We start from the raw sequence: 26,419 nt of genomic DNA, 5'->3' as shown, positions 1-26,419 counted from the left end.
CTTGCTTTTCATAGCTAATTTCTAAAACACACAATTCATTATTCAACAGGAGTCGTCAAGATGCACAAAATCATTGCTCAATGTATTTGCCAATGAAAATGGCCATTATGGCTCTTATGCAATGTTGCTTCTGTTAAGTAATTTTTATTGACTAAGGATCCATCCAAGTTACTGTGTAGTGAGTGGCAACACAGAAAAGCACTCCCTCATAGGTGCCTTATGCTATCCTCGCCCAAAACCAGACGTTGACAGGAGCCACAGTGTAGAGAGTATAGCCTGTGGAACGCACCTGCATCACCTGGCAAGAATAGTTCAGCCTCGACAAAAAGCTGAGGGTGAGCTGGGCTTGAGTGACATCAGCTGCCTGAGAAATCCTGCTTCGTTCCTAGCTAAGGCTCCAGCACTTACTGGTTGCTCTTCTAGGGGCCCCAAGTTTAGCTCTCAGCATCCACATGGTAGCTCACAACCATCTGTAATACTAGCTCTAAGGGATCCAAGGCCCTCCTCTGGCCTCTATGGGCATCAGGCACACATGGGGTATATAGATATACATGTGAGCAAAACACTCATGCATGCAAAACAAAATAAATCTAAAAAGCTCTTAGGGCAATACTCCATAGTCTCCTTGAACTTTGTAACACAGAGAAGTAAAAGCCAACTTGAGTTTTAACACTCCCATCCTCTGTCTTCTGAAATGTTCACAGTATTTATTTTCTTTGAGTGGGTACCAATTCCAACTATAAAAAATATTATATTTAACTCTCTCTCTCTCTGTGTGTGTGTGTGTGTGTGTGTGTGTGTGTGTGTGTGTGTGTGTGTGTGTGTGTCCTCAGAAGGCAGAAAAAACAAAGTCAGACCCCCTGGAGCTGGAGTTATAGACAGCAGTGAGCCACCTAGTATGGGTTCTGGGAGCCAAAGTCCTCTGCAAGAGCAGTAAGCACTCTTACCTGCTGAGCCATCTCTCCAGCCTCCAAGCCTGCTGTTTTCCTTATAGCTTCTACTTCACTGCCCTTAGCCATTGCTTCTGTAGAGAGAAGATAAGAGAAGGAATGTGCAGGTGGGAGCAGTGGCACAGGAAGGGAGGCTCTGTACACAGAAAGGCTACCTAGGAAGCCAGGAAACAAAGGTTGATTAAAAGGTGTCCCCTTAAAATGATGGGGAAGGTTGGGGTACAGTTCAGTGGCTTGCCTGTATATGTGAGACCTTCAGATTCCTGCAAATCATCCTCTGTCCTCCATATATAAGCACACACTACATAATAAAGTTTGATTCCCAGAATTCATGCAGGTTGGTAGGGTTGCTTGTAACCCAGTGTTGGGGGTTGGGGCTCCCTGGGGCTCACTGACCAGCCAGCCTATCCTAGTTCACAAGCTCCGGGCCACTGAGATGATGGAGCCAGGGGTGGTGGCGCACGTCTTTAATCCTAGCACTTGGGAGGCAGAGGCAGGCAGATCGCTGTGAGTTCAAGGACAGCCTGGTCTACAAAGCGAGTACAGGACAGCTGAGGCTACACAGAGAGACCCTATTTCGGGGGGGGTGGGGCGCGGAACCTAGATGATGGACTGGACAGACGGTTCAGCAATTAAGAGCACATACGGCTCTTGCAGAAGACCAAAGTTCAGTTGCCAGCATCCACATCGGCTGGTTTACAACGACCTGCAACTCCAGTTTCAGGCAATATAATGCTACTGGCCTCCACAGGCACTTGTATTTATAAGCACATATTACATACCCCCCCCACACACACACATACATACATGCACACATACATGCAAATAAAACTTTTTTTAAAATGTTACACACACAACTAGGTGGATGGTGTTGAGAGGTCATGAAAAGCTAACCTCTGACCTCTATACTCTTGTACACACACATGAGAGAGAGAGAGAGACAGAGAGAGACAGAGACAGAGAGAGAGAGAGACAGAGAGAGACAGAGACAGAGACAGAGATAGAGACAGAGATAGAGACAGAGAGAGCACCAAAACCCAGTGGTACAGCACTTGTCAATAAACAAGGCCACAGTTTGATCCTTAACTCTGAAGGTGAAAGGGCGGTGTCTTGGTACTTGTTTTTACTTGTCCCTTGCACACCTTGTACAGTAAATCTAAGCGCCAGCGACATTAGCAAAGAGAGGAAGTTGATGACAGCTTCAAGGATGTAGCCATGCAACTTAGGAAAGAGGTGCAGGAAGAGGCTTAGGAGGACAATGAAGAAAGAAATGTTCTCTCTCTGTGTCTGTTCTCTTTCTCTCTCTCTCTCTCTCTCTCTCTCTCTCTCTCTCTCTCTCTCTCTCTCTCTGTGTGTGTGTGTGTGTGTGTGTGTTTGTGTGTGTGTGTGTCTCTGTCTTTGTTTGTGTGTGTGTGTGTGTGTAGATTAAATAAAGCCATATGTTTAAACATTGGCCCTAGAAGTATTGAGAGGTAAGTTTTCAGCCTCTTTGGAGGTAAGGATGGGAAAGAGGATGCTAGCAGCAGGATATGACATTGTTGACTTTGGCTTTGAACAAAATAAATGAGTCAACCAATTAGCCAATTGTTAAATAAATCATCACCCTCCCTCCCCGAGCTGGTGTCCAGCTTCCACAGAAGCCTCCTTTCGAGCCTTCCCTGCTGTAGTCAAGCATTCCTGGTTCCCATCTCAGGGCCCACTGAGCAAGATCATCCCTTCTGTTTCTGTACCCAATTTGCAAGGCACCTCCCCCCCAGGCTGGTAGCATATAGGCCGGCTAGCAAGGACATCACAGGCCTGGTGTAAGTGACCAGCACCGCTGGCATTAACCCAAGCCCTTCTTCTCTGGGGTGCTCATTCGTACTTCGTTTATACAGTAAAGCAATGGTAGGTTTAACTGCCAGCTCAACCTGCACACAGAGGCAAAAAGAGCAGAAAAGACAAGAAATTCAGTGGCACATGTGAACGCATGTGAGAGTCGTTAGACATTAGTGCGTCCTCAAAATAATCTCATATTGGTGGGACGGCTCAGTGGGTAAAAGCTTTCTGGGAAAGTCTAATGACTTGAGGTCAGTCTGTAGACCCCATATAATGGCAGAAAAAGGAGATGAACCCATAAAGTTGTCCTCTGACCTCTAGATATGGCCAGTGGCATCCTCTCTCTCTCTCTCTCTCTCTCTCTCTCTCTCTCTCTCTCTCTCTCTCTCTCTCTCTCACACACACACACACACACACACACACACAATTTAACCTAATAAATCTTCTACCACAAGAATTAAAAAACTATTGCTCAAGGGAGGAGAAAACAAATGCATTGGAAAATCAGAACACAGGTGGTACCTTTTAGATGAGTTATGTATACAGAACCAGCTGTCTTCAAAAGCCATTAAAGCCTGGCGCAGTGATGCACATCTCTAGTGTCAGCACTTGGGAGGCAGAGGCAGGCAGATTTCTGAGTTTGAAGCCAGCCTGGTCCACAGAGCAAGTTCCAGGACAGCCAGGGCTATTACGCAGAGAGAGAAACCCTCTTTCAAAAAGCAAAGCAAAAACAAAAGGCCGTTCAATTGTAAGGCTTTGAATAATAAGAACTATTTTTGAAATATCCAAATTTTTGATTTACAAAATGGGACAATATAGACAGAGATAAAGGGCATACTGAAGAAAGAGAAATTGGAATGGGGACATATATAATGTGGGACCAGCTCCTCCTCACAGAGGTAACAACGTATCTAAAGAGCTGCTAAGAGAAATTCAGGCCTGAAGACAAAGGGTGCAGCTGCATGCCGCCGGGGTGTGGCCACCTCCTCAGGGTGGTTCAGGGTGTGGAGGTATTTAGTAAGCAAACTCAAGACCGGTTTTGAATTACCAGATGACACCCCAACTTGCCACATTGTAACCCATGAACTTGCAGGCCTTGCAAAGCAGTCACTAGTCCCTTGTGGTGGGTGCTGGGGCTGCAGCCTGGCAGTGAGCAGGGGAGATGCCCTGCGGATGGTGAACTGACACACACTAGGTCAGGACATCGTTAGGTCCCTACCGTCACTGCCACACATCAGTGGGATGTACGAAGGCCACCAAGGTCTCCATGAATATGCCAAAGCTGTGTGTTGGTTCTGTAGTGATGGGGACACATCTGCTCCAAGCTGCACTTCACAGCCTTGCCAGAATAGTCGCTCTGACAGCAGGCCTAGCTCTTGTCAATGAAGGTGAGCAAAGTGACTACGGAGCAGGTGTAGTTCTCACTGCCCTTTGCCGTTTCTGTCATTGAAAGAAAAGACTTCAAGGCCCATGGGTCATGCTCTTCTATAACATCTGACAACCATCATCAGTTAGCAGAGCGTAACAGCAGTACCTTGTGGATACTTTTAAACGGGGAAACAAAGGTGAGTGGCTAATATTAAACTGACTCTGTTGGACAACGGGGCTGGAGAGATGACTTGGTGGCTAAGACATCCTGCTCTTCCAGAGGAGCTAAGGTCAGTTTCCAGCATCCACATCAAGACATTTCAAGGATATTGATGCCTTCTGGCCTCTATGGGTCCCCAAATACATGCACATGACTAAAAACAAAATAAATGTTAAGAAAACTGTTGGATGTTTCTTTTGGTCTGATGCCTTGGGTATGCATTATAACAAAGTGTTTGGGAACCTCTGCCTTGGGAGGATGTGAAAGCCAAGATGATGCTAGGCTCCTGATTGCATGGAGGAAAGTCGCCAATGAAGAACTCCCACACTAGATTGGTAGAATAATAAGCTTTTGTTGCATGAACTTTATGGAGCTGGTTATCACCAGTGGCATGCATTACCCTAAATGATACACAGAGGATGTGGGAATAATTTCCGCAGGGCTGGAGCAGCTAACACACAATTCCTGACAGTAATGAGCCAAACCACAGCTCCCTGGAAGCCGCTAAGTCAAGAGGACTCTTTAAACACACAAGTACCCAATACTCAGGCAACACACAGCTCCCTTCCCCTCGCAAACTAAGACTGAGCTCAGGGAAAAGGTGGAGAGTGAGGACAAGGCAGAGGCCTGAGGACATGCCTTTGTTCACTTCCTGTGACTGTGATGAAAACGCTCTGACCAGAAGCAGCTCAGAAGAGGAGAGGGCTTATCTGGCTTACACTTCTAGGCCACAGTCCGCCATTGGCGGAAGTCAAGACAGGGTCTCAATGGAAGAATCTGGAAGCAGGAACAGTGGAGGAACACTGCTCTGTGGCTCACCCGGGTTCCTTCTAGCTTCCTCATATAGCCTAGGATCACGTTTTCAAGGAATCATGCCTGAACCTCCCCATATCCACTAACAATCAAGACAACCCCTCATAGACATGCCCACAGACCAGCCTGGTAAAAACAATCTCTCAGTTAAGAGACGTTTTTTTTTTTTTTTTTTGGTGGAGGGGCGATGAATCTAGGCTGAGTCATGTTGACAGTCACATTAGGACAGACACAAATGGGATTACGTAATAGTAAACACATTTTTATTTCAGAAGAGGGTAAATTGTGTAGGATTTATGTTCGTTTTGGTTTTGACCTAGGTCCCACTAGCTGTGGCTGGCTTTGAATTCTTGAGCCTCCGGCATCAGTCTTTTGAATGCCAAGATGATCCTCCTTCCTGCTTCCTTTTGCTCTGTGTGACATCCCACCCATTGGGGCTCCCTCCTCACTGGGTCAGGAGCCTGAGTCCCTGAGGTACTGCTGAAGTGGACAGGCTTCTATCTTGAGCTCTTTTGGGGCCCCATTGCTGTGATGAAATAATGACAAGGGGAGGAAAGAGTTTATTTTCATTTGTTTTAGGCTTCAGCGCATCATTGAGGGAAGTCAGGGCTGGAACCTCGTGGCAAGGAACTGACGCATAGACCAGGGAGAAACTCTGCTTACCGGCTTGCTTACACACTCGCTTCCGTGTGTAGTCACTTGAGTTCAATCCATGGCCCCTACGAGCTAGAAGGAGAAAACCAACTCCTGATGGTTAGCCTCTGATGTCCACACAAGTGCTGTAGCACACGCATGCCCTTCACAGTGAAATAAATATTTTTTTAATTTAAAATTAAATGCACCTTCTAAGAAACTCTACACCACAGACTTTAAGATAAAAATAAAAACAGGCTCAGAATGAAGCTCAAGAAATGTTTTTTTATTTTGTTTGGTTGGTTTTTAGGGTTTGAAAGAAAAATATCAGAGCAGGGGCAGCAAGCAAGTCACAATTCTCAGTAGCTGCTAGGAGGAAGAAGCAATTGCCTTTGAGTTAAAAGACTAAGAAGGCTGGTTCAGCAATCAAGGCATGGGGGCAGGAGGCCTTCAGACAAAGAGTGAGAAAGCTCAGAGTGTCGGGAAAGCATGGGCCAGTGTCCAAATGGGAAAAGAGAAAATTCTATTTATTTTGTTTTGTTGGAATTCAGGAGAGTGGGTATGGCACAAGCCCCAGAGGAGGGGCAGGTGAGGGACTCCAGGGAGGAACACGGAAGAGGATTATTATTCCTCCCATCTCTTTAGTGCATCTTTAGGTAAATCAGTTTTCTAGGGGATAGGTTTCCAGGCCAGCTGCCGACACCAGGCTGCAATGTTCTAGTCTCTGAAGCAAAGATGAGTGTCCTGTCTCCACCCAAGGCCAGAGGCAGAATCCATTCTTTTGAAGAGGAGAAGGCAACTGTCACTCAAGGGGTCTCCACTGGCAACTTCCTTTCTCTAAATCCCAAGGAGGGGTGTGGTTGTGATGTTTTCCCAGGGGAACAGGAGACTGAAGCAGGCATGGGGGGTGGGGCAGGATTTCATCCAACACACTGGGTCCTTCCTACTGCCCTGTCTCCTCACCTCAAGTACCTCTAGTTTGTAGTGCTAGGGATTGAACCTTTACTCGTGTGAGCCAAGCACTCCAACACTTAGCCACACCCTAGTTCTCTTCTCAGAGGAAGTTTGAAAGGACCAGGGAGACTCTTCAAACTCCATTTCCATGAAACTAGCAACACCTTCCAAGGGACTGGCGTTTCCCTAACTGATACTGTGACAAGCTGAAGGATTGAAGCCTGGTGCCAGCCATGGGGGCTCTTGTATTCCGAGACTCCACAGAGTTCTAGTGACTTACAGGAGAGAGTGGGGCCAAACAGTGATGGGTGTGTGGTGAGCAGGCCCACACCATCACCGGACTGCTTGGCCATGTGTACCCTCCCCCCTCTATTTAAACCCAAAGTTCAAGTCAGGCCCCTGAGGGTGGATGACTGGATCTCTCAGGTCGTCTACTCAGCGTGGCCACAAAGGATGAGCCTCTTCTCTTTGTCTCCCCTCTGTTTGTCTCTGTCATTACCATGGTGGGGCGTGTTCTACTTTGTTCCCCTTTGCTGTGATGAAATAATGACATGGGGAGGAAAGAGTTTATTTTAATTTGCTTATTTCATTTAATTTGTTTTAGGCTTCAGCGCATCATTGAGGGAAGTCAGGGCAGAAACCTGGTGGCAAGGAACTGACCAGGGAGAAACTCTGCTTACAGGCTCGCTTCTAGGTTCATATTCTGTTACTTTTTTTTTATCATTATAATTTTTTTATTAATTCATTCATATTATATCTCAATTGTTATCTCATCTCGCTTATCCTCCCATTCCTCCCTCCCTCCCTCTTTCACCCCATTCCCCTTCCCTATGACTGTGACTGAGGAGGACTTCCTCCCCCTGAATATGATCCTAGGATATCAAGTCTCTTCTTGGTAGTCTGCTATCCTTCCTCTGAGTGCCACCGGGCCTCCCCATCAAGGGGACATGGTCAAATAGGAGGCACCAGAGTTTGTGTGAAAGTCAGTCCCCACTCTCCACTCAACTGTGGAGAATGTCCATCATTGGGTAGATCTGGGTAGGGGTTTGATGTTTACTGCATGTATTGTCCTTGGCTGGTGCCATAGTTTGAGCAGAACCCCTGGGCCCAGATCTGCCTGTCATGTTCTTCTTGTAGGTTTCTAGGACCTCTGGATCCTTCTATTTCCCCATTCTTCCATACTTCTCTCACCTAGAGTCCTAATAGGATGTCTTCACTTCTACTCCACTTTCCTGGTAAGTGAAGACTTTCATGGGACATGCCCCTTGGGCTAGTGTCCAGTTATAAGTGAGTATATACCACTTGGGTCTTTCTGCTTCTGGGTTAACTCTGTTACCTTTTTTCGGTTTTGATTTTTATGTTTGTTTTCGAGACAGGGTCACTCTGTGTAGTCCTGGCTGTCCTGGACTCTCTGTGTAGACCAAGCTGGTCTCAAACTCACAGAGATCTGCCTGCCTCTGGCTCCCCAAGTGCTGAGAGCCACAGCGCTTAGCCCATTATCCTTCTTAGATAGCCCAGGCCCCCCTACTTAGGGATGACCACAGGGCTGGGCCCCTCCACCTCAATTGGCAATCAGCCAAAGGCCCCCCAGAATGCCTGTAGCCCAGTTGATGGAGGCAATTCCTCAATCACCTCTTCTGATATGTGTCAAGTTGACACTAAAATTAGCCATCACGGGGGTGGTGAGGGGAGGGTGCTGCAGGGGAGGGGGCAGATGCTACCCTCTTAGGGCTGTTGGGTCCCTGGTTTTCACCCTATTAATTCTAGTTACAATTTTGAAACCTATATCCGAGGACCTTCTCACCTAGAGTTTGCAGTCAATATTCGTTTGGAACTTAAAACCTCCACAATTTAAATGTGTCAAAATGTACCACAACGTACATCAACAGTGCTCAGCTAGGCACAGCATTTCTGCTAGGGAACATTGGACAACTGGACACTATCTGGAGACATTTTCAAGGAACACACACACACAGAGAGAGAGAGAGAGAGAGAGAGAGAGAGAGAGAGAGAGAAAGAGAGAGAGAGAGAGAGAAATAACTGGGCCAGAATGTCAACAGTGCTGATGTTGAGAATATCTAACCCGATTAGTTTGCTTCTAAGACCTGACTAATGACTTCCTCAACCAGGTGTCCTAAGAGGACAGGGTGTCACACAGGGCTCAATGCTGGACCACTGAAATCAATGAATACTCAGGTAGCACACCATCAGGTGGGTGAGGCCAGCACCTATTAGGCACTTTCAAGGAGTCTCCTCTGAACCCTTGGCTCCTTGGATCAGAAGGGTGAGAGAGGTCACAGAAAGTGGGATATGGAGACACGGCATGCCTGGGATATTTGCAGTGACACAGTTTCACCAGCCACGAACCACAGGACCCAAAGGCTCCGTTTACCTTCGGTTTTGTTTTCTGTATAGTTCCCTACAATGACCTCAGCTTCTTCCTCCATTAAATGAATATCACCGAACAAAATTGTGATTCATATTTCACAATTCACACCTGCCGTTTCTAGCAGTGACAGATATATTTCTTCCTCTAACAAAGGCACTTCATCATTAATATTTCTTTAGTATTTATTTGCTTATCTTTTTTTTTTTTTTTTTTAATATTTTGGTTTTTGGAGGCAAAGCCTCATTCTGTAGCCCAGGTTGACCTCAGACTTTCAGCACTCTTCCTGCTGCCCCGCCCTCTGGAATGCTGGGATTACAAACCTGACCACAGGGGTTTGCTTTTAAACTGTTTTAACTGAGTCCAGTAGCAAAAGATGAGCTCAGTTGGCCTGAAGTCTGTTGTCTACTTCACAATGTCACCTAGGGCACCCCTGGACAACTTCACAATGTTATTTTCAGCAAGGCCCTGCCCAGAAATGGGGTCTCAATATGGGCTCACGGGTAGATCTGCTTCGAGACCCGTGCGAATCAGCTCCCGGCCAATGAAGACATGAAGCCAAGGCCTGGAGGAGTCGAGTTCCTGAGTTTAGACTAGTAGGCACAAGAGGCCCTGGCTCCCAAACGGATGAGGGACCTGAGAAGACAGAAGGCTGCAGAATCCGATCTGCGTGTAGACAGAGGCATGCTACCCACCGCTGCCCCGGTTACCTCATCCGCTGCCACGGGGACCATGGCCACCTTGTACTGATTGCTTAGCTCTGAGCCTCAACCTGCGGGAGGCAGCGATAGAACTCAACGGAGGGCGGCCCCTGCACTTCCCAAAAGAACAGCTGAGAACTTTCCCCGCCCAGCCCACAGGTGGCTAGAGGGTCAGACCAGACAGAAAGGATCCGCCTATCCGAGCCTGGGGCTCAGTAGAGCTAAGGCTGGTTCTCAAGGCCACGCAAAGCGCCCAAACAGGCAAGCCTAATGCCACAAGAAAGTTAAGATCGCCCCGGCCAGCAACGCAGCGCCCCGCTGCCACCCCCACGTGAGGCTCTTGCAACAGCTGTCACTGCCCGCGGGACCTAATCCAACCAGGCAGAGGTCACAGCGGAGGAGCGATGTCCCACCGCAGTCCTGGCAGGAGCCTCGGGCCGCCATCGCTGCTGCTGCTGCTGCTGCTGCTGCCGTTGCTGCTGCCGTCTTCCTGGGTCGCCGCCGCCTCGCATCCCAGTCAAACAGGTGAGCAGAACGCACTGCCGCGGGGCCGGGACTGTACCCCGAAGCGCCCATCCTCCCCTGGCGGGAGTCCCAGCGCGTTTGCACCCAGGGGCGTCTTGGGTCGCATTTCTTGGTGGGGAGCCTGACGGGTTAGGCTCCAGCCCTGCCATATAATAGATCAGTGGTAGCATTTAAGGAGGGCACAAGGGCTCTGCCAACTTGAAAGTTTTGGCGTGAATTCTCCTGCCCCGACTCTTGACCCAGACAACCTCGGCTGGGCCAAAAGTCTCCAAATCAAAAGGCATCAAGTATGTTTGTCCAGATTGGACAGGGATGTGATTTGGGAGCTGGCCTTTTGTCTGCTTCTAAAAGTAGACAAGGGACTTTGGCTTAAGAGAACTGACCACGAACAGGTAATGCCTACTTGGTCTGAGAGAGGGCCAGAAGGGAAGGATGCGAGAGAGCTCTTACCTCCAAAGGTCTGGTAATCCTAAAGTGGATTCAAGTCTCCATTCTACAGTGCCATGACTGGGGCTGAGAGGGACTCGGGAATTTGCATAAATGATAAGACAGATGGGTTGGCAGGGGGCACTGGTGTAACCCTGCCTGTCACTAGAACAGGTCTCAGCAGGTGTCCTTCCAATCTTTCCCTTCTCCCATTTGCAAGAAAACCAAAATGAACTGTGGGTTATGTAGAAAGACTTGGGAGATTCCAATCAAATTCATAGGAGATGGATTTTATTTTACAGTATCTTCCACGCTGACCTTGTGCAAGAATAGGGTGGGACGTGGGCGGTGTCCCCTTTGCCCAAATCGCTGATTTTCTTATCTTCTCTCAACAAACCCTGTGGATTTTGAGGCGTCTGCTTTCAGCGAGCACAGGCCTGTGGGATCAGAAGGGACTGGCCCCGAAGTGCCGTTCTTAGGTTACCATCGTTCCGCCCCCGCCCTCCCCCCCCCCCTCCTCAGCCCCCCCCCCACACACACACACACCTTGTAGTCTGGAGAGGTTGTGGCTCTTCCACGTGGCTTTGAGGACAGCTAAGGACGCCTGCCGTGGCTATTTGAAACAGCTGTGATTTCCCTTGTTTTTCTTTATCAGTCGGTTATTTGTTCTGTACAGGAGCTTTCTCCACCTTCCAGTAGACTGCCTGATGTGTAAACATAAAAACAGGACCACTGCTTACCCGGAAGTACCTAGCTCAGTGCTGTGAGCTGTAGTGAGTTTGGTCTTAACTTTTCCTGGGGAGACAAGAACCAATATATTCACCTCCAGACAGGACACCCTGAGCCATCTTACTAGCCTACTTCCTTAATTGACTTTAGGTTTTATTTTTTATTCCAGAGACCAGCAGATGGTTTTCCAGCCATCTCTTCATATTGTTCAAGCTATTACAGATGACAGTGTGGCTTCTCTCAACACTGAAAAGCCTGTGTGTGTGTGTGTGTGTGTGTGTGTGTGTGTGTGTGTGTGTGTGTATTAGAACATCCTTGTATGGTTTTATTGTGCTGAGTTCAATTAGGGCTTGATGAATGTTAAAACATACCCCCAACCATCAAGCCCCCTTCAGCCCCCCACCTCCTACCCCCACTTCCAACTGCCATCTGAGAATCATCTTTTTAAGTGGAATGAATGCCAAAGTTGGGTGGTCACTAGAGAGAGACGGATGAGCTGACCTCTGTGATTCTCAGGATGTGGCACATTCCTTGGTAAAACTGGTTCTTCACCTGGCTGTCAGCTGTGCAGGGCCAGACTCCAGAAGACAGTATTTGCAGCAAGCCAGGTGTGATCAGATCTAAAGGAGATGGTTCACTCTGATACACCCCCAAGTCTATTCCCACACTCACTGTTACCTATTTATTGGAAATATAACTGTTTGCTGACTGCTCCTATGGGAGCTTCAGGCACATTCTTCCTGCCACCAAAACACACTAGTACGTGTTATTGGGTTCCAAGTCTGGGGCCCCGACTCATCTGACCTCAGTGGGCACTGGGAACTGGAATCAGACAGGAGGAAGCACTTACTATCCTGGCTGTCATTGGTCTCCTTAAGATGTCATGGCCAAGTACTGGCTGAGTCCAGTCTCAATGGATGCTTTACCTCTGAGGGCAGTTTTTATATCTGAATTCACTAAGGTGAGCCTCCTGATTGCTCCATGGGCTTTTTTTTTTAACATGGAAGTTCTCTATAACTTTTTTTTTTAAGACAAGGTCTCACTATGTAGCCCTGGCTAGCCTAGAACTCCCTGTGTAGACCAGGCTGGCCCAGAAATCATAGAGATCTACCTTCCTCTGAATACTGGATGTAAAGGCTTAACTAGCACTCTAGCATGGTCTTTTTAATCATTTAAAGATTATTTATTTACTATGTTCACAGTGTTCTGTCTGCATGCACCCCTGCAGGCCAGAAGAGAGTACCAGATAGATGGTTGTGAGCCACCAGGTGGTTGCTGGGAATTGAACTCAGGACCTTTGGAAGAACAGCCAGTGCTCTTAACCTCTGAGCCATCTCTCCAGCCTGGTCTCTTTATCCTTAAACTGCGTTCCAATCACTCTTGTGTGCCAATTTTTAGCTTTAGTATGTGGCAAGTGAGTTGTTGCTGAGGTTATTATGTTGTTTCTTTGCACCAGGGCAAATGAGGAACTCACGAATACTGTAGAGGTAGTAAAATTATGTGGAAATGTTTGTAAAAATGTGTAACTCTGTGTCGTCTGCAAAGACCTAGCTGTCATATGACATGTGTCAATCTTTCTGGGGGAAGTTGTGGAAGTCTTTTTTTTTTTTTTTTTTTTTTTTCATTGAGCTTTGAAAACAATGAACAAGTCCATGTGAGAGGCTGACAGCGCTCTGAAAGGGCTCCATCAGACTGGCAGGCGCTGAGCTGGGCCCTGCATGAGACGCTAAACATTGGTTATTACCTAAGTATTATTCCCTTTCCAAACTCAAGCGGCCAACATCCTAATTCATATGTTGACATCATAAATCAATAACACAGGGGCCGGGGAGATAGCTCAACCAGAAAGGTTCCGGGGCACACATTTGATCTGAGTGTGATCCCTGGGACTCACATAAGAGTGGAAGAAGAGCTAGAGAGAAGGCTCAAGGGTTAAAGAGTACTGACTGCTCTTCTTGAGGACCTAGGTTCAGTTCCCACGACCCACATGGCAGCTCACAACCATCTGTAACTCTGATCAGACACTCTCACACAGACATACATGCAGGCAAAGCACCAATGCACATAAAATAAAAAATAAATTGGAATAAAAAAAAAGAGTGGAGGGAGCTATCTAACTCCACAAAGTTGTCCTCTGACCTCTACTGTGTGCTGTGGCATGTGCACTCACATACTATGAATTCCATGTGAATAGGTTCCCACATGTGACCTTCCGGTCAGTGTGACAGTTTAGGGTTTAGGTGGCCATGTAATCAAGAAAGAATTGTGCTAGCCTAAGGAAGTGGATGTGATGACAGAGATGAGCTACCTCCAATTCCCAAGGAGTTTGTGATGGAGATTACTGGACCAGATACACACAATTCTCGCTGATGAGAGGTGACTCAGAGGAATGAATCTGCCTGGTGACACATACCTGTAATCCAACACTTGGGAGGCAGAGGAAAGATGGTCTCCATAAGTTGGAAGCCAGCCTGGGCTACAGGGTAAATTCTAGGTCAGCCAAGGCTGCAAGGTAGACGCCCTCCCCAAAAGGGACTGGGTGTGGCCTGGGGAGAGCCAAGTCAGAATGAAGGCAAGTTAGTGTTCAAGAGGCTGAAAGAGAAGGGCGGTTCAGATTCAGCCAACCTCCAGTCATTTCCTGCACTCACGCTTTTGCTGCTTCTGTCAAGACAAGGTTTCTCTGTGTAGCCTTGGCTGTCCTGGACTCACTTTGTAGACCAGGCTGGCCTCGAACTCACAGTGATCCACTTACCTCTGCCTCTGCCTCCCGAATACTGGGATTACAAGTGAGCGCTACCACGGCCGGCTTGCTGGCCACTTCTTAACTGCCCTTCGGGACCATTGTCCATTTATCCTAGCTTCACACAGGTGTGCCCCACTGTGCCTCGCTCCAGCTGCACCCCCACGGTGTCTTGCTTTCCTCTTCAGAGACTCTCTAACTGTGCAAAGCCTGCAAGTGATGGCTTTAACCCTAGGCAAGTCATCCATCGTGTGACTATGTAGGACCGAAACAGGCAGAGAAACGTGCCTTTTCTATCCACATTTAGGTTTTCCTTTGGAAGATGAGAGCTCACTTTGGAACCCAGGGTAACCTCAGATTCACAGTGATCCCCCTGTCTCAGGCTCTTGAATTCGGGGGTTACAGGTGTGAGCCACCATGTCCTCTCCCATCCTTGGGATGAGACCTGAAGGAGTTGGTTAAACACACTTCCGCAGTGGGGCCCAATGAGACCAGTGAGAAGCCATCCTTCCCTTAGCCAAAGATATGGGCTTTGCTATCTGCACAGAGACAAGCCGAACACCTACCATCATTTTCTTGCCTGGATGCAGCATAACTCACAAGTCAGTTATTCCCCCGGTGACTCTGATGAGGACTCAAAGTAAGTCTAGAAGCCAGAGAGCAGTTTCCTGAGGGCTCTGTAGGAGGAGAAAGTACGAACCCCGCCCCCCCCCCCCACACGAGCTGCATGCACATGAAAGAGGAAGTCTGAGGCATACCAGTGAAGGGACCTGACCTCGACCCAATTCAAACAATAAATCTCAATATTTTATTTTCTCTCACATGTCCCACCCGCTCAACCTCAATCTCTCTCCCTCTAAAGGCCTGATCCAATAGGCCAACACTGCCGTCTAGGCTTGAAAGCCATCATGGTCTCCTCCGTGAAAAGAGATGCTAAGAAAATTAGGTTCTGCATAGGGGAGCTGGCCAGACATGGTAGCTCACACCTATAATACTAGCACTCAGAAAGCTGAGGCAGGAGAACTGTCATGGGATAAGAGCTAGCCTGGGCTACATAGTGAGTTCCAGGTCAAGCTGGGCTATAGAGTAATATCCAATCTTTTTGTTGTTGTTGTTTTCCTAGTGGAAAGAATGCATCTTTATAAAGTTTAAGGGTTAAGGAAGGTTTTTTTTTTTTCAATTAAAAATAAGCTCATAAAGAATATAAAGTGAGAAATGTAATGAGGGCACCTGAGGACTTCTTGTTGTTGTTTTCTTTTTTGTTTTACAGTAAAAAACAAAAAAGGAAAGCCATTGGAAAGTCCCCATCTTTATTAAGATGTGATGAATGATCTGCAACAGTCATATTTTCCATTTTGAATGAATACACTAAGTAATAAAAGGAGGGTGCCCACCACCATCACATCAGGTCTTCAAGTCATGCAACAGAAACCAACTAGGAAAACCCCATTAAAGCAGCTGGCTAGAGTTCCTCTTCCGGTGAAGCTTCCAGACAGAAGAACAAATAACTGATTGACAGCACCAGGTCAGATTGGTGCTCGGGACTTCCTCCTGAAACTGACTGGGGAAGCCGAGGCATCAGCTAGATTTTCAAACTGAGGCATCCTTCAAGCCTCTTATTATCATGTATACAGCTCTGCCTGCATATACCTATGCAGGCCAGAGAAGGGCATCAGATCACATTATAGATGGTTGTGAGTCACCATGTGGTTGCTGGGAATTGAACTCATGACCTCTGGAAGAACAGTCAGTGCTCTTAACCGCTGAGCCATCTCTCCAGCCCATTCGGGCCTCTTCTATTCGCTAACGTAATCACAGGAGGGATGTTAGACCAACCTCTGTGAATGAATTAATGTTTGGGTAAGTTTGCTTTTCACTGGAAGAATGAACACAAAGCTGAGAATTGTGCAGCTTGGAAAGAGGCCAGAGGCAGAGGTTCAGGGTCTTCCTGAGCTGTATATGGAGTCGTAAGCCAGCCTGGGCTACATAAGACACCAGGCTGGCCTTGAACTCACAGTGATCCACCTGCCTCCTCCTCCCAAGTGCTGGAAATAAGTAGGGTTGAAGAGAAGGCTCAGTTGCTGAGAGCACTTGTTCCTGCAGAGTACTTGAGTTTGAACCTGGCACTCACATGCAGGCTCATAGCCATCCTTAACTTCAGTTCCCGGTGATCCACCACCCTCTTCTGACCTCCAAAGGCACCAGACATACATAGGCACCAGGCATGCACATGGCACATGGCCATGCATGTGAGCAAAACACTCATAAAATAAATCTAAGAAATAACTTAGAACACACAATTGAGATTTTGGGGAGACAGAGCCTCTTGGCAGAGGGGGCTGGACACCCCTCCTGGCTCTAACAGAGCTGCTAAAAACACAGCTAGGGTTAAAGATAGAAGGACACAGTGTTTTTCCCACACTAGTTCACTTTCTCCAACATCTGTCCCCACATAGAAATGGTCTTCAACAGTAGAAATGTATGCCGGCTTAGCATGGTATTATGGGACTTGGGGGAAAAAAATAGCACAGACACTGGGAAACAAGAGACTGATAGAAAACATGGAATGAGTGGAGTGTATTGGGTTGAACAAAACCCTCAGATTTGGGATTGTTTCTGAAAGCACGCCCTGTGCCAAGGCCAAGGCTTCCTCCTGTGAAGGTACGCTGGCATCAGAGAAGCCAACTTTTATGGTCAGGGAAGGAGGTTGCTCCAGCAAAAGTAAGAGCCGAACCCTTGAACGCTAACCCTAACCCTAACCCTAACCCTAACCCTAACCCTAACCCTAACCCTAACCCTATCCCTATCCCTAACCCTAACCCTTGCCTGCAGCAGTGTGCTGTGCTGCGAAGGGTCTTGGAGAACGCTGCACCCCTGCTTCCTCATTTCCAGGCCTAGTGTGAGGAGGAGGGGGTCAGGGGTAGGCAAAGAAAGAGAACAGCCGTGGCTTCTGGAGTCAGAAAGAAACTTGGAAAATATACTTTATATATATATGTTGTTGTTGTTTTGTTTTTCGAGATAGAGTCTCTCTGTGTTAGCCTTGGCTGTACTAGACCAGGCTGGCCTCGAACTCACAGCAATCTGCCTGCCTCTGCCTCCCGAGTGCTGGGATTAAAAGCATGTGCCACCACACCCGACTTGAAAGAGAAATTTCTAAAGAAGATGTGTATAATTGCTAAATTGTTAACTGGTCAGCTTCATTAACAGTTCCTTTTTTGTTGCCAGGATAATGTATGTGTGGGGGGTGGCAGTGGTGGTGTTTTGAGACAAGGTCTTGCTCTGAATCCCTGGCCAGTTTAGGACTAGAAGGCTAACCTCAAACCTGTAGTGAACCCCCTGCCTCAGCCTCCTGAGTGCTGGGATGACTGCCATGCAGTCATCCCAGACTTCCCAGGATTGACTTTTTGTCCATTTGACTTTTTGTAAAGGCCTTATCCTTGGGTCTGGTGACATATGTTTGTAATTCCAGCGCTTGGGTGTCTAGGCAGGGAGGTGGTGAGTTCGAGTCCAACTTGCACTATGTAGTGAGACCATACCCCAAACAAATCATCAGCAACAACAGAAACACTCCTTTCTAGGTCATAGCTCAGATCAGCCTCAGCCTAGGACCCTGTTCATCTTCCAAGTCAGTGTGCACGCTGATGATCATTAAGACTGTGTCCTTGCCATCTGACGGATAGGCAGTGTTTGTGTTAAAAACCAGAACACGTTAATTCCTTTCAGAACACTGCCATGTATGCCTTATAGAACTTCCCACCTGCTGACCACTAACAATGGTAATGAGCCTAAAATTAATTTATATTCCCTTCCTGACCCTTTCTTCCTGCCCTTCCCCCTTCAGTGGGACAGTCCCAGACCCTCAGCCCCAAACCTGAGAGTCAGTCTAGCCTACTTCCCACCTCTTTGATGACTGAGCTAAATGTAATGTTTTGTTTTCCATATTTAAAATTATATTATAGCTTATATATCTGTCTATTCCTATAATGGCATTTGAGTGTGAGAATATGTACGGGTGGAGATGAGAGGACAATTTGCAGGAGTTTCTCTTTCTACCAACAGGGTCATGGGAGTTGAACTTAGGCTGTCAGGCTTATCAACAATACCTCTACCTGCTGAGCCATCTAGCCAGTTCTGTACTATTTTTCTTCAAGTACAGCAGGTACCTGACAGTTTCTCAGGAAGATGGCTCTTCTATACACTGCATCTTTTCTCTGAGTCCTAGTTCATTTTCCTCTTCTCTTTCTTAGTGGTCTTGCCTCTCATAGTTCCTTGTCTGTTTCTTCATCCAGTGCCAGAGGAGTGTGTACCCAAGGTCTCAGACATGCAAGGCAAGCTGTCTACTGTGAATTCACCACTCCCTCCTTTCACACTGTTGCTTGTGTTTAGTGTTTTAGGACACGATTGTGTGTAATCCAGCCTGGCCTCGAACTTGCTACGTAGCCAAAGCTGGGCTTGGCCTCTATACCTTCCTACCTCTGCCTCCTGGGCACTAGAATTATAGAATTCCTGCCTTTTCCTGTGGCTGTAAAAAAAAAAAAAGTTTAACAAAAGCCACTTAGAGGAGAAGAGATTCATTCTGGGTCACAGCTCAAGGGCACAGTCCATCTTGGTGGGGAAGACAAGTACAAGGAGCTTGAAGCAGCTGGTCACATGGCATCCACAGCCAGGAAGCTGAGAGTGACAGATACATATGGACGCTCAGTTTCCTCTCTTCATCCTTATATCGTCCAGGATCCTAGCTCCTAGCCAGGGGAGGGTGCCGCCCACAGTGCGTGGGTCTTCCCACCATAATTAACGAAATCATGAAAATCCCTCCCCCCCACAGGTATGCTCAGAGGCCTGTCTCCCAGGTGACTAGATTCTGTCAAGTTAACAGTTAACATTGACCATCACAGATGCACTCCACCATCCTGGACTCCGTCCACAGTTATTTACTGAGCATCTGCTATATGCCAAGTACTATACCAGCTGGGAAAGAAACAGTCTCTGGACTCTGAGGGGCACACCATGTAGGATCAGGTGCCAAGGAGCAAAAGTGTGTATTGGATGCATTGGTCCTTAGGGACAGGGAGGCGGAACTGGGTCCTGGGTCCGCCCTAGCTGTTTCCACCCTGCCAGCCTGTTAACTAGTTAACAGGAGACAGAATGTCAGGAGGAAGAAATGATAGGTGCGTCTGAGAAGGGCTGGCCTCGTTCTTGGCAGGATGCAGAGCTAGAAGTATGAATTCTGGGCCCCCAAGTGCTTGGACTGTGATGTTACAGGTACACACATGGACAGGAACCCAAGTCATAAGACCAAGAGGATGAACTGACGAATCTATTTTTAAAGTGTGTGTGTGTGTGTGTGTAAAGCCAGAGGTCACCCTTAGGTATTCTTCCTTGAGATGCTGTCTACCTTTTTTTTTTTCTTCCAAGACAAGTCTCCTACTGGCCTGAAGGCTAGACTAGCCAGCCAGCTTTGAGGAGTCACCTGCGTCCACCCTCCCAGCACTGGGATTACAGACGCATGTCACCACACCTGATTTTTACGCGGATGCCAGAGATCAAGCTCAGGCCCTTACATTTGCTCAGCAAGGACTTCGCCGCCTGAGCCATCTCCGCAGTCTGTAGGCTAGACATCTCTAAAAGCAAAGTCTGGAACGTTGGTTGCACAGGGGGAAGGCACAGGCCATCCTTGAGTGGCGTCCCTCACGAGCCCCCCCCCCTTTTTCCTGCAGGAGTCTACTACGCAACTGTATACTGGGTGCCCAGTTTGAAGACAGTGGAAGTCAAGAATGTACTGGACAAAAATGGGGATGCTTACGGCTTCTACAATGACTCCATGGGAACCACGGGCTGGGGCATCCTGGAGATCAGAGCTGGCTACGGCACTCAGGTCCTGAGCAATGAGATCATCATGTTTCTGGCTGGCTACCTCGAAGGCTACCTCACTGCTCTGTAAGTACCCCGATCCCTCTGCTTTGTCCAGCAGTGACTCCTGGATCCTGGTGTGCTGTGTTAGTGGTAGAGGGAAGCAGGGGTACCCTTGAGAGGTTATAAGCATCCAAGTTGTACCCCGTAATCATGCCTGCCTAGCAGACATGAAGCACCCAGGTGGGGCACTCACTCCTTTTCCTGATGCTTCTTTTGAAGTCTTCCGCTTGTTAAAAGACTGGATTGTGTGTGTTGTATGGCTGCACACGCTTGTATGAGTGTGTCCGTGTGTGTACTGGCACACCTGTGTGTGTAGGCTGCAGGTTGGTCCTCCCTCGATCACTCTCGGCTTTTCAATGTTCTTCATGGTTTCTCACTGAGCAGGAAGATCTTTGATTCAGCTAGATTGGACAGCCAATGGGCTTTGGAGCTCCTCCTGTCTTCACCGCTCCAGCACTGGGGTGATGGATGTAACCCCCACTGCGTATGTGGGCTCTAGGGATCCAAACTCAGGTTTTGATGCTTGTGTGACAAGTATTTTTCTGGTGGCCATCTTCTTAGCCACCTTCTTTTCTTTTTTCTTTCTTTCTTTCTTTTTCTTTTTTCTTTTCTTTTCTTTTCTTTTTTTTTTTTTTTTTTCCCGAGACAAGGTTTCTCTGTGTAGCCTTGGCTGTCCTGGACTCACTTTGTAGACCAGACTGGCCTCGAACTCACAGCGATCTGCCTGCCTCTGCCTCCCGAGTGCTGGGATTAAAGGCGTGCGCCACCATGCCCGGCTCCACCTTCTTTGCTAATGAAAGCGTTTTGAAAGGCATCAACAGGCATGCCCCCTACTAGTCGTCTGCCATTGGGTAGGAAGAACATAAGATGTGGAATGAGAGAGACGAAGCAATGAAGACTTAGTGAAAGTAACATAACCAGCACTTGGGAGGCAGAGGCAGGGGGATCTCTGTGAGTTTGAGGCCAGCCAAGGCTACACAGAGAAACCCTGTCTCAAAAAACAAAAACAAAAAAAAGGAAGATGTAAGGGGCCGACGAAATGGTTCAGTGGGTAGAGGCGACTGCCACCAAGCCTGGCAGTCTTCGATCCTGGCCACATGATAAGGAGAGAACCCATTCTTACAAGTCATTGTCTGACTTCCATACATAGCCCATGAAACTCACACTTGCACACACACCCTATTAATCAATGACTTACTTAATTAAAACATAAAAGATTGTTTAAATTAATAAAAATATAAGAGCATTTATTTTCTACTATTTTAAAACAATACTTCCAAGTGGATAAAGAGGTTTAAGTTGGCATTTTAATGAGTATACTGTAACCTTTCCTCCGAAGTCTATTGTTATTAAATCCTGGTGTCCTTGTCCTTGTCTCATAAAAATAATAAGGACATAGTTGTTAATAATTTAATCACCATACTTAAGCTTTTCTGGGGTTTATTTGTGGCAGTCTTTCATATACCCCCAGGCTGGTCTTAATTCATTGTGAAGTCAAAGATGACCTTAAACTTCTGATATTCCTGCCTCTACCTCCCACGTGCTGGCTATGAGCATGGGCCACCATGCCTGCCACCATGCCCTCCACTGTGCCAGCTACTATTCCAGCCATCATGCCCACCACTGTGCCCACCATCATAGCTGCCACCATGCCTGCCACCATGCCCTCCACCATGCCTGCCACCATGCCTGCCACCATGTCAGCCACTATGCCCAGTTTCATGTGGTGCTGGACCCCAAGCCAGGTCCTCCAGTACTCTACCAGCTTCAAGCTACCAAGCGAGCTGTGTTCCCAGTGCAGGGCGTTTGCTTGAAACACGGGCTCATTCCATCTCACTCTATAGCCATGACTGGCCTGGGATTCATTAAGCAACCCAGGCTGGCCTCAAAGATGCAGTGATCCTCCTGTCTCAACCTCCTGAGTGCTGGAGAACAGCTTTATAGAGAAAACACTCTAAGGAAGAGAAATTGCATATCATTTAATATAAAACTGTCTTTCCAACTTGGCTTGCTTCTCTTATTCTCTGTGATGTAGTTAAGTGCAGTTTAATCTAACCTTGCTGGGGGCTGTTAGATCCTACTTGTGATAAGTGAAATACAAATCTTAATCTCATTCTCAGGCCCTGAGATGGTATCAGTTTCGGACTCTGGCTCCTCTATTATTTAGACTACAACTCCCCGGTGTGTGTGTGTGTGTGTGTGTTCCTTCCTGTGGAGGCCAGAGGTCAATCCTGCCTCTCTTCAACTTCTCTCCATCTGATTTTTAGGCAGGGTCTCTGACTAAACTACATCTCACCAATTCAGCTGGACTCGCTGGCCAGTGAGCTTCCCAGATCTCTTTGTCTGTATGCATGAGCTCTAGAATCACAGGCGTGCAGGGCCATCCCCATCTTTTTACATGGTTGTCATGGATCCAGACTCAGGTTACCATGTCATGCACTCAACTGACTTCTCAGCCCTTTTTTTTTTTTTTTACCCAGTTTTGGAAATTTTATTATGTAAATAACTTTACCATTCAGAAGTATATAAAACCTTTATCTGGTAAAGATTTAATTCTACATCTGAGTGTGTAGACTCTGTTTCTTAACAGTTAAACTTTATTATACAACCCAACTAGCTTACACAAGAGGGAAAAAAGGTTAAAGGGAAAGAAGAGTGAACCTTCTGGTATCCATTCCATGGGACGGATCCCTAGGTGTCTCTGGCCTGCGTACTGGTCCGGCCTGTTCGCTGATCCTCCTTCCGATCCACGTGCGCTCAAGCCTGGTCTGAACCTGCTGTTGCTCTCTCCTCTCTGCCTGCCTGCCTCATGTGCAAAGGGCGGTCTCTCCTTCTCCCATTGAGGGTCTATTAGAAAACCAATAGTCCAGGTGGAATCCCCAGGTCCGCTTTTTGAATTCCAAGCCCAGGATGGCTCCACCCAGTCTATCTCAAGGTTAATCTCAGGGAGCATCTGTGGTGTGTTCAAGGGTAAAGCCCGCCAAGACTGCTTTCACCTGTGACAAAGCTTACAGTCTTTCCCACATGAGTGTTTTCCCTGCATGCATGTAAGTGCAGCTTATGTGTGCATTACTTGTGGGGGCCAGAAGAGGGCGTCAAGGGCCCCTGGAACTGGGATTACAATATGGGTACTGGGAACCGAACCCGGGTTCTCTATGCTCTTAACCACCAAGCCAGCTCCCAATCCCTTTGAAATCCTTTATCTTATTTTATTTTTATTTTTTAACATTTATGTATTATTTATACAGTCTTCTGCCTGCACATGTGCAGAAGAGAGCGCCAGATCTCATTATAAATGGTTATGAGCCACATGGTTGCTGGGAATTGAACTCAGGACCTTTGGAAGAACAGTCAGTGCTCTTAATCTCTGAGCCATCTCTCCAGGCCCCCTTGGAAATATATTTAAAACATGTTTAAAGCTATATTGTGTGTGTAACTCTAACTCCACAGTTCATCCTCTTTTTGCACTTCCTTCTGCCCTCTGTTCTGGGGGTGTTATTTTACTGAGGTGCAAGTTTGAAGAAATGTTTGAATATAAACATATATGGCTGAGTTGTCAATGACGTATATAGGGGCACTGAGGGAGAAAGTGAGTGCTGAGGGAGCAGCTTGGGCCATGGGGTGTGCTAAAGACAACCATGTCTTCCTTGGATGTTTCCACTGAGACCCACTGTTGGAGGGAGACCTGGGGTTTGACAGGCTCTCGCTGGGTAGTGTGATAGTGTGTTCTCACATTGCAGCATCTCACTGCAGAAACCTCGGGCTGTGATAGGGTTGCAATTTGGATTAGGATTAGGGTATGGGACTTTAGTGCCCCTCTCTCTCTCTCTCTCTCTCTCTCTCTCTCTGTGTGTGTGTGTGTGTGTGTGTGTGTGTGTGTGTGTGTGTGTGTGTAGCCTAGAGGACAATCAGTGAGAATCAGTTTTCTCCTTCTACCGTGTGAAGTTCTAGGGATCAAACTCAGGCTTTCAGGGTCGGTGGGAAATGTCTCTGCTTACTGAGCCATCTCCACAGCCCTAGGCCTTCATTCTAGCAGTAAAGCATTTATATTTGAATAATAACCTTATTCACTTTTCCCCACACCAAGTCCATTAGAAGCACATCTGTAGTAAACATTGCATTACTTAATTTTTTTTTTTTTAAGATAGCTTCTTAGTGTTATGTGGCTCTGGCTGTCCTGGGACTGACTATGTAGACCAATCTGGCCTTGAACTCACAGAGATCAACCAGCCTCTGCCTCACTAGTAAGTGCTGCAACTAAAGATGCACACTGTGCCTGTTGCTTAATTTTCTTTTTTAAAAAAGCACCTATGGTTCAGTAACTATGATTTGTTTTTAATTGGTTGTTTTTTTAAGTAAAATCTCATTTTGACTTTTTTTCTTTTGAGAAAGTGTCTTACTATGCAGCCCTGGAACTTGCTATGTAATCCAGGTTGACCTCAAACTCAGACTCGCTTGCCTCTGGCGCCTCCCAAGTGGGATGATGTGGGTGTCCTCACCACAGCAGTGAGCAATCTGTCAGAGTTCTGTAAGTGAAGTATGCAGAGTCCCAGGGAACAGACATTCTGGGAACCGCTGCTCGGGCTCTGTCGTCTGTTTACTGAAAGGCCAATACAGGCAGGGATTTCAGCACAGGGGTGTGTTTATGAGCGACCAAGCATGCTTCATACCAACGCTCGGCCTAAGGCTGGGGAAAGGCGTGGCATTCCCCATTTCCTTCCCTCCCTTCTAATGTGCCCCTAAAGATGGCTAATATACCAGAGCTGGCTGTTAAAGATCAACCTGCGGAATGGAAGGGATAGGCTGGGCTCCCAGGAGCAAGAGCCTCCGCTGAAAGGCACCACATTACTGATACCAGCAGGGCTCCTAGGATTACCACTTCTAGACTCAGGCAGGGTACCACAGTGCATTGTCTCACCTGAGTGGGTTCCTAGAAACTCCATGCTCCCTCCCTCAGCTCCGCTAACAGAAAACTTGTTAACCACCTAGGGCCAGTGTTGAATTTGAATGTAAAATGTCTCCCACAGGTTCATGTGTTCAAACACTTGATCACCAGCTGCTGAGCCTGTTTGGGGAATTTGTGGAGACTTTAGGCTTTGGGGCTCCTCAGACAGATACAGGTTTGTAGGAGTCCAGTTTGAGCCTTATAGCTCAGCTCCACCCACTTCCTGCCTGCCATCCTTGCTTCCTCCCCTACCAGGGTCTGAAGAGTGCCAGCCACATGCTCCTATTGACAGGAAGTTCACCGCATCTTCCACACTGGTTAGACCACACCCTCTCAGACCACGGGAGAAAAGAAACCCTTCCTCCTTTGAGGTGCTTCCTCAGGGTACCCCACACCAGCTGCCCATCGGCACAGGGGCACTCTTCTGCATCGCTTTCTTTTATCTTTGGGGATGGACAAGTTCTTATGTAGCCTAGGTTAGCCCATAACTCACAATGTAGCTAAAGATGACCTTAAACTCCTGATCCTCCTGCCTCTACTTCCCAAGTTCTGGAATTACAGGCATGTGCCATCATGCTCAGCTAAATGTCGTCTTTCTTATTTGTGTGTGTGTGTGTGTGTGTGTGTGTGTGTCTGCACACACATGAGTGTGGGTGCCCCAGAGGCCAGAAGAGGGCATCAGATCCCCTAGAATTGGAATTAAGGGGGCTGTGAGCTACCTGCTATGGGTGCAGGAAACCGAACTCAAGTCCTCTGCAAGAACCAGGAAACATCCCTAACATAGCCGTCACCCCATGATCCAGTGTTGTCTCCTTGATAACATCTCATAAGACTGTATTCCTACTGGCTTACAGCTCCATCTCTCCCCTCCTCCATCCTTAGGATCTGGAAGGTGAGGTCCCTGCCTTAGCCAGGCACCAGGCTTGGCACTTCCTCCCCCAGCTGCTAATTACATGCTGTTTAGTTTTAACTGAGTCCTGCTGAATCAAAGAGAAGCAGCATGCCTTTCCATGTGCTAGAGCAGGGCTGCAGCCCCAGCCAAGCTGGGTTTCTTTGCTTTTGAACTTGATGGGGCAGCTGCCTAAGAGTTGTAAATTCAGTTTCTGCTGTCTCCCTGCTGAGTCCTGGATGGGTCCTTAAAAAAATGAGGTAGGAAACCTTTCTGAGAACAACACCTGATGAGGATTCGGGGCCCTAGGATGCTCTCTAGTTGTTTAAATAAAGTGTCTGCTAAGTGGGGTGTCCGAGGCAGCTGATGAAGCCTCCTCCCCTGGCACTGTCCAGTTGGAAGGGGTGGA

General features: G+C 47.5%; 1 protein-coding gene across 1 annotated transcript in view; it reads left to right on the top strand.

Annotated features, from left to right (window-relative positions):
* Nucleotides 1-9,901: 9,901 nt before the first annotated feature.
* Plbd1 (phospholipase B domain containing 1) overlaps nt 9,902-26,419 on the top strand; it is a 51,232-nt gene continuing 34,714 nt past the window's right edge. Inside the window, exons 1-2 of the mRNA XM_051155506.1 lie at nt 9,902-10,368; nt 19,981-20,200. Of these exons, the coding sequence (XP_051011463.1) occupies nt 10,248-10,368; nt 19,981-20,200 (341 nt within the window). The 5' untranslated portion in view covers nt 9,902-10,247. The remainder of the gene's footprint in view (nt 10,369-19,980; nt 20,201-26,419) is intronic.

The sequence above is a fragment of the Acomys russatus genome, chromosome 13 (assembly GCF_903995435.1).
Source record: "Acomys russatus chromosome 13, mAcoRus1.1, whole genome shotgun sequence".
NCBI classification, from domain to species: domain Eukaryota; kingdom Metazoa; phylum Chordata; class Mammalia; order Rodentia; family Muridae; genus Acomys; species Acomys russatus.
This window is presented reverse-complemented; position numbering and strand designations above follow the sequence as displayed.